General features: G+C 42.2%; 1 protein-coding gene across 8 annotated transcripts in view; it reads left to right on the forward strand.

Annotated features, from left to right (window-relative positions):
- Positions 1 to 12,479, forward strand: part of sema3d (sema domain, immunoglobulin domain (Ig), short basic domain, secreted, (semaphorin) 3D) — a 361,202-nt gene that overhangs the window by 81,637 nt on the left and 267,086 nt on the right. For all 8 annotated transcript variants that reach the window (XM_072563088.1, XM_072563095.1, XM_072563087.1 and 5 more), the window contains one exon: positions 10,751 to 10,945. In XM_072563088.1, the coding sequence (XP_072419189.1) occupies positions 10,783 to 10,945 (163 nt within the window). In that variant the 5' untranslated portion in view covers positions 10,751 to 10,782. The remainder of the gene's footprint in view (positions 1 to 10,750; positions 10,946 to 12,479) is intronic.

Genomic DNA, 12,479 nt, shown 5'->3' on the forward strand with positions numbered 1-12,479 from the left:
TACTTTTTACATCAAAACAACTTTATTTTCTATAGAAACCGTACAACTGTATTCCTTTTGCATATCCATGGTCATGGAAAGTGTCCTCTGGAATTTGAAAAATGATTAATTACTGAGAAACAGAAAAGCAAGATCTAAATGAAATGTTTTTAAAAAATTATCCTGGATGTCATTTTTGATTTGTATAAATTATGCAATTCTCGATTAGCTACCAGTGGCAAATCTTCAACTGAAAAAGAAAATTGATTAATGTAAGTGGATTCCTTTCACACACAAATATTTTGGGGAAAAAACGGATGAAAATAGCATGGTAATTGATCAATGGGAATTATGTGACAACACCAGAGTTTCCTGTTCTGAGTCAGTGGGCTTTGCTCGATAAGCGTGTACTTGTGTAACTGTTTTGTTTTTGTTGCCAGACTTGTGTAAGTGTTGCTGCACATTTATGAACTTATCAGTCAGCAAATTAGAGCCATCATAACTGGCTGCATGTAAGCAGCTATTCTCAAGATAAGCTCAAGAGGCAGGAGTATAGTGCCGCAAGGCTGGTCCTGGAAAGATAAGCCGCTGTTTAACTGGAGGAGGAGCTGACTGTTTCTGCTTTCAGCTTCAAGCTATACAAAGCATTGCTCCCGGAAATGTATTGAGAGTCTAAAACCACAGTCTTCAATAACAAGAATGGAATAATGCCTCCACTATCTCCATTTGTTTCATGTAAAAACCTGTCACTATATCACAGGAATAAGAACAGCAAAAGGTGATATTTAGTTGATGTTTTTAAGATAATGAGCAAAAGATGCTGGAGATAATTGTTCATTGAAATTGATTATTCAGTGATTGTGGTTGGTGAGTATTGAGGCCTTTGTCACAGGGAATAGCTAAAGCAGGGGGAAACTTTGCTAAAGTTTAGGGTAAGGATTATGTGAGTCTTTGTACTGCTTTAGCAAAGAGTGACCACAGAATAACAGAGAAAATTACTTCCTGCTGTGCTGTCAAAATGCATTGTCCTATATCTGATCACTTTCCTTTCCATTGCAAGCATATAAGAAGGACAGTGAAGAAGGTGTTTGGTACGCTTACCTTTATTGGTCAGAGTATTGAATATAGGAGTTGAGAGGTCATGTTGCGGCTGTACAGGGCATTGATTAGGCCACTTTTGGAACATGGTGTGCACTCTAGTTTCCCTCCTATAGGAAGGATGTTGTGAAATTTAAAAAGGTTCAGAAAAAAAATTAAAAGTTTGTTGCCAGATATTGGAGGATTTGAGCTATAGGGAGAGGCTGAATAGGCTGGGGCTGTTTTCCCTGGAGCGTCGGAGGCTGAGGGGTGACCTTATAGAGGTTTATAAAATCATGAGAAGTATGGATAGGGTAAATAGACAAAGTCTTTCCCCAGGGTGAGGGAGTCCAGAACTGGAGGGCATAGTTTTAGATTGAGAGGGGAAAGATTTAAAAGGGACCAAGGAACAACTTTTTCTCACAGTGGTGCATCTATGGAATGAGCTGCCAGACGAAGTGGTGGAAGCTGATATGGTTACTGCATTTAAAAGGCATATGGATAGGAAGGGTTTGGAGGGATATGGGCCAAATGCTGGCAAATGGGACGAGATTAATTTAGGATATCTGGTCAGCATGGACAAGTTGGACTGAAGGATTTGTTTCTGTGCTGTACATCTCTTTGATTCTATTACTAAGAAGGGATCTTCTGATAAAGTTGTAGTGTTCCAGGTTCAAGTCTCATCTGTTCCTGAGGTATGAAATAACATTATTGAACAGGTTGATTAGAACATATTGACAATGCAATGGATTAATAACCGAATCAAGATATTGGTGCATTTGGCTGTTTTTCACTGAATTTCTACCCTGCAGCAATATCTTCTAATAAGATCAGAAATAAAAATCACTGATATTTTAATTCGTAAGATATTGCAGAGCTTTGATTAGAGTCATTTTTCTTCATGCAAATAATTTGTAATGTAATTGTATCAGACATTAGCTTTGTCTGAATGTGTCTATGGAGTGATGCTATCTTTCTGCTCAGGTCAAACAGACTATTTAATAATCTCATGCACAGCGACATGCCTATAGTTTTGATAATACGATTGAGCATTTTAAAATGAATATTTATTGACAAAAGTTATCAATATTTTATCATAATGGCCATTAACATTTAACTGAAGTGGTTGGGATAGGTGATAGCCTAGTGGTCTTGTTGCTGGATTTATTAATCCAGAGACTCAGGTAATGTTCTGAGGATCTGGGTTCAAATCCCACCATGGCAGATAAAAACCTGGAATTAAGAATCTAATGATGACCACGTATTGATTGTCAGGAAAATCCCAGGGACCGAAACTGCCATCCTTACCTGGTTGGGCCTATATGTGACTCCAGACATGCAGCAATTTGGTTGACTCTTAACTACCCTATGGGCAATAAATGCAGGTCCAACCAGTGATGCCCTTATACTGTGAATTTTTTTTTAAAAGATTGTTCATTATCTCCTCTTTAATTATGTTTTTTTTTGTGTGGAGTTTAGATCACCTTGCATATGGAGGCAATTCAGGGGCGATTTACTGAACTGATTCCTGGGATGAAGGGGTTGTCATATGAGGAATACTTGAGAAAATTAGGCCCATAGCCAGTAAAGTCTAAAAGAATAAAAATTAGTCTTCTTGAAAGATATAAGATTCCGAGCGGACTTGACCAGAAAGATGCTGAGAGAAGGCTCCCCTCATTGGGGAATCTAGTGCTAGAGGACACAGTTTAAAAAGAGGTCTCCCATTTCAGACTGGGAAAAAGAATACCTTTTTACCTCTGAGGGTAAGGGCAGTGGGGGAATGGTGTTGTTAGCATTTGGAACACTCTCTTCCCCCTCAGTGACCAATGGAGTCTGGGTTATTGAATATTCAAGGATGAGTTAGAAAGATCATCAATAGTTTTTATTTTAGATTGATAAGGGATTAAGGGTGAGGGGTAGTAACCAACAAATTGGAATATTAGATCATCTACAATCTTACTGAAGAATGAAAAAGGCTTTAATAGGACAAATGACCCTCTCTTGCTCCCATTTCTTATGTTTTATTTTCACCACATTTTCAGACCACCATGCAATCCTGTTCTATATTTTATCCCAAATACTCCAGTTTTAGAAACCTGCAAAAATACAACAAACATACAAAGTAATAATAGTAAAATATTCTTGAAATTCACAACACTTGGTAATATTATATAGATATTTGAAAATGCCATGATCCCAGCTGATGATATAACTGGACATGTAAAATCCCAGAATGAAAAAGGGTTTTTCTTTTAATCACCCCAGTGGTCCATCACTGAAACATAGTCAGACCAGACTAAAGCATCTATGTAATAAGAGAATAAGCTTCATTAACAAAAGATGAAAAATAAACCAAAACTATTTAAATGTAGAATATAGTTTGAAAGGTTTAAAGATGTCGTGAAACAAAATCTCATTCTGTTTCTGACACTATCCATTACGGATACTGACATCCAGTGAAATTGATATCAAATCTTGAAAGGTGATTTAATTAATTCTGTGCCCAGTGTTTTCCTGTGAATTGTGCAGTCTTCTTGTGTGAATATTTACAAAACTAAGAGTTCATACTTTCTCAGCTTCTAATAACATGCACATTATTAACCAAACAGTCCTGGTATGGGGCTTACACAAAGTAACCTTTACATTGAGGTAACTGTGCTTTCTCTTAAACTAGGATTTGTTCCTATCCCTAGTCAGGTCTCCTGTAAAGACCCCTAAAAGCTATTAATCTCAAGGCTTTTGAAACTAAAATCTATTTGTGATTATTCGGAACTAGTGACTACTAATGTTTACCCCACAAGTCATAAATCACTGCAGTTAAAAACATAATTTTCCGTTAACACTCCAGTGGTTCCCTGCTGTTTACACATGTTGGATTAAATTATGATCATACAGAACAGTATGACCTAGTTATTTTTTAAGTAATTCTTTGTAAAGGTAACCACCACCCATATGCCACTATGTTAAAATCCAAGTTTTAAAAATTATATTTATGAAATCTTTCTTAACCATAAGAAATATGATTGTTAATATTTTTACTTTAAACTGTTCCAATTTTGTAATAAGAACCATTTGACAGGTACTGATAATCTCAATGTCTTTTGCATCAGTGAAAGATTCACTGAAAACTGCCCTAAGAGGGATATGTTTTGAAGAGCTGGAGGTTAATTAGCTCTGGACAGCTGGTTTGTGGTGCAGGGTTCAATTGCTGCATTGGCTGAGGTTACCATGAAGGTCTCTCCTTCTTGACCTGAATGAATGAATGAGTGATTTATTGTCACCTATAATTGGGCAATGCAGTGAAAAGTGTTCTGTCATCACAATCTGATGCCATTTTGAGATATAAAATAAGAAAAAGAAACTACTTAAATAGAAGTCATGATTCGGAAAGAAATGAAACTATCACTGTATTCTAACAGATGAAAGGCTTAACAGACAATCAATACTTCAATGTATAATTTCAGTTACATCACACTGCAAATTTTTGCTATAAATTCTGTGTTACTATCGAGCCCTCCACAATCACCTGATGAAGGAGCATTGCTCCGAAAGCTAGTGTGCTTCCAATTAAACCTGTTGGACTATAACCTGGTGTTGTGTGATTTTTAACTACTTAAATAGAGTGTATCTTCATTGGCTGTAGTCCCAAAAATGACTCCAAGATTTCTGCGAGGTCCCTGCTCCCAGACTGCCGCAGCCAGGGGTCCCCGCTCTGGGCCTACTACAGCCAGGAGTCCCTGCTCCATCTGTACCGCAGCCAGGAGTCCCCGCACCATCCGTACCACAGCCAGGAGTCCCCGCTTCATCCCTAACGCAGTCAGGAGTCCCTGCTCTGGGCCTACCGCAGCCAGAGGTCCCCGCCCTGGGCCTACCGCAGTCAGAAGTCCCCGCCCTGGGCCTACCGCAGTCAGAAGTCCCCGCCCTGGGCTTACCGCAGCCAGAGGTCCCCGCACTGGGCCTACCGCAGTCAGAAGTCCCCGCCCTGGGCCTACCATAGCTAGGGGTCCCTGCTCTAGGCCTACTGCAGTCAGGGGTCGCCGATCTGGGCCTACCGCAGCCAGGGATCCCCGCTCTAGGCCTATTGCAGCCAGGGGTTCCCGCTCTGAGCCTATTGCAGCCAGGGGTCCCCGCTCTGAGCCTACTGCAGCCAGGGATCCCCGCTCTAGGCCTATTGCAGCCAGGGGTTCCCGCTCTGAGCCTATTGCAGCCAGGGGTCCCCGCTCTGAGCCTACTGCAGCCAGGGGTCCCCGCTCTAGGCCTACCGCAGCCAGGGGTCCCCGCTCTGAGCCTACCGCAGCCAGGGGTCCCCGCTCTGAGCCTACCGCAGCCAGGGGTCCCCGCTCTGAGCCTACCGCAGCCAGGGGTCCCCGCTCTGAGCCTACCGCAGCCAGGGGTCCCCGCTCTGAGCCTACCGCAGCCAGGGGTCCCCGCTCTGGGCCTACCACAGCCAGTGGTCCCTGCTCTGCCCTCACTGCAGCAGACACCCTGCTGCCGTTCAAGGAGTCCATGCATCGGGAGTCACTGCCGATAATGCTCTGGCCTCCCTGCGATATCAATAAAGTGGAGAAATAAAACAAAAAAAGATAAAAAGGAAAATGAGGAAAAGAATACAGCCAGCCTGGAGTGAATGGGCTCGGCCTGACCATTACCCATGATGTCAGTGCTGCCATCTTTAACTTGGACCAACCTCTCCCTTCCCTGAGCCATGGTGACCCTCAGGTTACACCAGTACCAAATGTGTCTCTCTAATAAGAAAGAAGTCCAAGTTCCAGTAGAACAGTGATAACTTTACTTTTTTATTTTAAAGATCAACAGTGAATCGGTGAACAGTTCATTAACTCTCAGCATTTGAATTTTTGTCATAGTACATTTTTGTGTAGTAAATAGATTGATTGCAATACAACTTGAACTGAACATATATCTGTTAGTGGTGTGTTCTGTGTGTACAATATCCTTATTACATTTCATTTTATTACGGTCAGTGACTGTCTAAAACACAAACAGCTTTGAAAGTGATCTTTTAATGTTACCAGTTATTTAATGTTTCACTGTGATTATTTGTAAGAAAATTCAGGGGAATCACAAGGTCTGTCTTCGTTATCACAGCGATGCCTTTATTGCGCATCTGTTCAGCTTTAATGAAGTGCTTCATCCTGTCTGGTCGTAAATAGCTTCCAATTCCCGAGGAACAAACCAGGAGGTTTGTGAAGATCAATGGAGAGGCACAATCCCACAGAACTGCCCAGTGCATTCAGAGGATGTGTTAAAGAAGAGATTATTGGGAATGTGTGGAAGTTTAACATAATATCATTTAAACTGGATTTCCAGGAAACCCATGTCACCGAAATGCCAAGTATCACAGTTTTGAGTAACTGTCAATCCTTGTGATATTCATGTTATCAATGTTAAGTTGTACTGCAGAAGTTTAAGAAGTATAGTTTGTTTATTGCATTTTTAGTTCAGGAATTTCAATTTCAACTTTTGATGAAACTGAAATAATTGCCACTCTAATTTACCAATTTAGTCATCTTGTTTGATGTCACTGTAGGCATAGAAATGGACAAGGGACTTTTTAAAACAACACAAACAGCAAACAAGTGTGGAGCAACGGCAGTCTTAGAGCACAGGTTAAAATCAAAGTGTACAAAAGCATAGAGCTCACCAGGCTTCTGTATGGTGGCATCATTTACCACCATGCCCCTCCCCCTCCCCACCCCAGAGCACTTTCACCACCACTGTGTCCTCAACACCAGTACCTGACAGGATGGAGACATGACCACTGAGGTCCTGGGAACAACGGGTAATACCAACATCAAGGCCAGGCTCCTGCACAGACAACTGCGATGCCCGAACAAAAAGCCATCATCTGTCCAAGATCGTGTCGTACAGAGAGTTAATGACTGGTGGAACAAAGGGGAATGATGCAAATATTTCAGGGCCTGCTGAAGACATTGCTCTCTGTACACCACATGGATTGTGTCACCACATGGACTATCACCAGTAGGAAACACAGCTCAGTCATCCCAATGCTTTGAGATGCTCCATTGGGACAGCTCCATTCATCTTCGATACTGGACAGAGTGCCAGCACCATTGAGAAAAGGAGGAGATGGAGCAATCCGGCAGTCCCGGACATTGTTTACACCTTCATCTTTACCCTCACCTGCTGTTGGAGAGTCTGACTGATATGGATAGGCCTGGCTAGACAGCAGTCAGTTTGCAAACAACTTCCCTAAAGTCTTAACTGTGAAGAAATGTTGAGAGACTTCAACAACTTATCACAATGAGTCTGTAAAATAGAAATGTGCAGCTCCTTCTCTGGCCTCTTGTTCATTAACCCCCCTCACCCCCACTCCTACCCCACCCCCCCCCTCACCCCCACTCCTACCCCACCCCCCCCCTCACCCCCACTCCTACCCCACCCCCCCTCACCCCCACTCCTACCCCACCCCCCCCTCACCCCCACTCCTACCCCACCCCCCCTCACCCCCACTCCTACCCCACCCCCCCTCACCCCCACTCCTACCCCACCCCCCCTCACCCCCACTCCTACCCCCCCCCCCCCTCACCCCCCCCCCTCCCCACCCCACCACTGGTGGCTCTACTTTCAGCTGTCTAGGACTGAGCTGTCTAGTCCTTTCTCACCAATGCCATAGATGTTGGGGAACCTCAGTCTCTGTCATGTTTGCTCGCTCTCCTCCTGGTATTTGATATTTGGGGAAGAGATCGAGAAAGCAAAAGGTGGTGGGATTGCTGTGTTAATGAAGGATGACAGTGGTACCATAGTGAGAAGGCAGATCAGGCCTGGTTGAAAATCTCATTTGTAAAATTGCACCTCAGACAGTGCAGCATGCCCTTGTACTGCTCTGAAATGTTAGTTCTTGTGCTTGTTACTTTGAAGTGTGATTGAATCCATGTCCCTTCTGCAGGAAAATGAGCTGCTGTTGAGTCACAGCTGATAATACTGGCTCAATAAAACCTTCAGGCTGGGCTTTTGGAGACGAGTTGATGTACTTTTGTATTTTCCTTTGTATTTTTTATAACTATGTCTGCCTTACTCTCCTGCTCAGAAGGTTGAGATATGGTTCCATCCTCACCAAGTGGAAATTGTCCATGTCTAAATCCACACTGCTGATTGAATGTACTACTGCCCCTGGTGGATTAGTGAGGAATACTCCAGTAAGAGAGAGAACATGCGGCTATCCGGTGCAGGGCAGATACATTACTTTTGGCCGAAACGTCGATTTTACTGCTCCTTGGATGCTGCCTGAACTGCTGTGCTTTTCCAGCGCCACTCTAATCTAGACTCTGGTTTCCAGCATCTGCTGTCCTTATTTTTACCTAGATACATCACTTTTGACCTGGTTCTCTTCCTGAACTCAAAGGAGATTCTCCATTGCTAAAGTCACCACAATGAGGTTTTCTTTATCTTCTGTTCTCCTCAACAATTCTTTATTTCTACAAAGATCAACTCTATTCAGCAAGAACATAGCTGTGGCATCCCTTCTAGATTCATAGGATTTTACCATACAGAAAAGGCCCTTTGACTGATTGAGTCTGTCCTGCCATGATTACTAAGATAACTCCCACTGTCCCACTCTGGGCATATGTCGTTGAATGTTGCAACCCTTCAAGTACTCATCCAAATACTTTTTAAAGGTTGTGAAGTTTCTTGTCTCAACCTCCTCAATGAGATGTGCCTTTAAGAGGGAGTTGTTCTGTTTTGTTTCTCTTGAAGAGGGATGTTGTATACATGGTGCTGAGGTGTCTGCTCCACGGAAAGCGGAGGAAATAAGCTCGTTTTTAAAAAGCAAAATTAGTTAAAAGAAGCGTGAGTGGTTTGAGTTATGCTCACACAGATATAGGGTTTTTGTTTTGCTTTCAGAGGTTGCGGTTGGGCTATTGGAGTTGGAGTTGAAGCTGCAAGATACAGCTCTCTCTCTCATCGTGAATGTCGTGAGGTCAGCCAGGTGGACCTCATAGAATAGGAGTTCCCTTACTGGGGCTGTTAGTCTGCTTCAATCATGATCCCTGGCTGACAGATAGAAACAGGAGTGTCAGATATCCGGTTCACTCTGAAAGCTGGCTCTGAGAGAGCTGGGTCAGTGTCAAGGACTCTTCCTGTGTAATAAAGGGTGTGTAGTTGACAGGATACTGGCCTCTGTGGAGTTATTGCATTTCTGCTGCTGCAAAACATTGAGTTCTCTCTCTGTCTCTCTCTGTCTCTCTCTGTCTCTCTCTTTCTCTCTTCTTCTCTCTTTCTCTCTCTGTCTCTCTCTCTCTGTGTCTCTCTCTCTCTCTCTCTGTCTCTCTCTCTCTGTCTCTGTCTCTCTCTCTCTGTCTCTCTCTCTCTCTCTGTCTGTCTCTCTCTCTCTCTGTCTCTGTCTCTCTCTCTCTCTCTCTCTCTCTCTCTATCTCTTTCTCTCTCTGTGCTGCTGCTCAATTCATTCTGTCAGCATTCCTTCACTCGGAGTGGAGGAGATACTCAAGTGAGAAAAATCGGTTTTGGTAAATTTGCCTTTGCCAATTTTGAAATAATATGCTGAACGTTTCAGCTGCATGACACTATAATTGTTTGCTATAAATTCTGTGTCTTATGGTCCTGCTCCACAACCACCTAGTGCTTCTAAATAAACCTATTGGACTATAACCTGGTGTTGTGTGATTTTTAACTTTGACCAATATTGATGTCATCTGTAAACTTACTAACCATGCCTTCTATATTCTCATTCAAATCACTTATATAAATGACAAACTAGTCTTTACTTAACTTTACAATTCTTGTGCTTTGTACGATTGGCAGTGCCCATTATAATGCTCTCTTTGCAAACTAAAATTATGCTAATTTTCCTGAAGCCTGCCCGGTTTTAACCCTCGCAACTGTACTGCAGCTGGTTCAATATCTCATCTTGCTCCCATGCTGACCTTTCCATTGTGGGCCTACATTATATCCCGCCGAATCTCAACAAAAGCTGGAGGGACCTCATTTTCCACGTAGACACCTCACAGCCTTTAGGATACAGTATTGAATCCGACAATATCAAAGCAAGTCCCCTGTCCTCCATTTGCCTAACATCCCCCAGCACCTCTCCCCCTCCCCCCGTCCCTACCACCCTCCTAGCCTTATTAACTTTGCTGTTCGCGGAGTGGATCCATTTTCACCTTGCCATATCTATTATTTACAGCCATCCTTTACACCCTCCCTGGGTCTTTTGCACTCTCACCATCTATTCCATTTGCTCTCTCCTTTCCCTCTGTCAACAGCATCAAAACCATCAATTTCCAGCCTCTTCCACTTCTGTGGAAGTCATATGAGACTGGAAATGATAACACTTCCTCTCTGTAGAGATGTTGTCAGATCTGCTGAGTTTCTCCAGCGATTTCTGTTTTCTTTACCTCAGCTGGGACCAATTAATGCAGCAAAAAACCAAAGATTCAATTTTGAATTTTCTACTCATGTACTTAAGCACGAGACTTCATGCAGATAATTATTGTGATATCAGGATGCATGATTGAATATGTTCTTTATTTAAGTTAATTATTTTGTTTCTTTTTGTTTTAACATATTCCCTAAAAAAAGTGTTTAAAACAGACTTGACATCATTGATCTTAGAGCTTGATTTCCATTTTTTCATGTCTGGGGTTGTGGTTGTGTTTTTTTTAACCTTTTGTAAATTTTGTTTCCCTTGTTACAGAACATCAATTGGCACAAGAAACTTTATTGTTGATGATGCAGCCAGCGACAGAAACAATGCAGAAATCTCCAAGAAATCAAACCCCAAAACCACTTCAAATATGTCGGTTGCTATGGAGCTTCATTTTACTATTAATTATTCCACTTGCGGAAACGTGGAAACAGAATCTTCCAAGACTCAAGCTTTTTCATAAAGGTAACAAGTGGAAAGAGACTATTGACATGTCAGTCCTAGAGAGAAAAGAACCTTTGAGCCGATATTGTCTGAATGTTTTAGTTTGTTTTGGATACTGAATGCAAGAGCTCCCTGCTGGTATTCACTCTGTATTAAAGGTGATGTGTTTATTGGCCAACTTTAGCACAGGATGTTTCTGAAAGTTTAGATGGCCTGAGGGTTATTTATAGTTGTATATTCAAAGGGATGTCAATGGAAAGGTCCTCACTGATGTGTTTGTCAGAGAGCCATTCAGTACATTGCTGGATTGTGTTTAATTGCCATTGCGTCATGTAAAGAAACAATGAACTTTTAGTTCTTTCTTTAATGCAGCATTTATATGACAGCAAAATACCAAGCAGCAGCCACACCATCTTGGCACCAGTGCTAATATGACTCAGGTGGCAGACAACCAGCTGGAATCTTTGATTCTTATTGCTGCTGGCGAGCACCGTTATTTTCTGTGTCTGAGTTAAACTGTGGCTAAATTAGTATCCTGCAAATGGCAAGCACATCGAAAGAACACCTCGAAAGTGCAAGTCATTCCTCAACTCATTACCTTTATTTCAGTCTCCTACTGATATTGCAACAACAGCTTACAATTACACGATGACTTTAATAGATATGTATGTGCCATGTGATTTACTGGAGGGTAAATTGAAGAGAATTTGACATAGACTGGATGACCAAAGGTTTGATGAAAGGAGTTAGGTTTGGTGGTGGCAGCCTCCCATCCTGAGAGAATGGTTTGTGTTGTGTTGGTCAACTCTGTGTTCCCTTTTGTCCATTGTGGCTCAGGAACTTTGCTATGACTTAGTAATCCCTGCCGGGTCTTGCTGTATAGGTGGTGGGTTGAGAACCTGGACAGTTTGCTGACTTTTCCCTGGGGCTCTTCTCCGTTGGCTGTTCCATTTTGGATTTTGATCACCTCTTCCATCTATAGAGGTGAAACAAACAAAAACAGAAACTGCTGGAGAAACTCAGCAGGTCTGGCTGCATCCGTGGACAGAGAAACCAAGTTAATATTTCGAGTTCAGTGACCTTTCTTCAAAGTTCTGCTGAGCTTCTCCAGCGTATTTTGTTTTTGCTTGTTTCAGATTTCCAGCATCCACAGTTTTTTTTGGGTATTTTCCCAATTAAAGAGGTTGTGGGGAATAATAACTGTCCTCCAATTCTCAGTGTCACCATCATGACATCACAGATGATCATTGAAGGGGAGGTCTGGATCAGTTCACTACAATGAAGGTCTTTGGGTTAATGATAATGGTGTATCCAACTGTGACAATACTGGTGCTTTAACAAGGTTACTATGTCCTTAGTTTTTTTATTCAAGAGGGTCCTGAAGTCAGAGGAGCTGAAATGTTTGAACTAGCTACTTTAATAATGACTAACAGATGCTGCCTCGGTCGACAATCAGAAAAGGCTTTCAGTTTTATTTTAAACACGTGAACAATGAAAGGAGGGTGTCCAGTTCAGGGTTTTTTTTCTAGTTTTGGGTTAGTGTTAGCTGGGAGCC

Source organism: Chiloscyllium punctatum, chromosome 44, assembly GCF_047496795.1.
Source record: "Chiloscyllium punctatum isolate Juve2018m chromosome 44, sChiPun1.3, whole genome shotgun sequence".
In the NCBI taxonomy this organism is placed as follows: domain Eukaryota; kingdom Metazoa; phylum Chordata; class Chondrichthyes; order Orectolobiformes; family Hemiscylliidae; genus Chiloscyllium; species Chiloscyllium punctatum.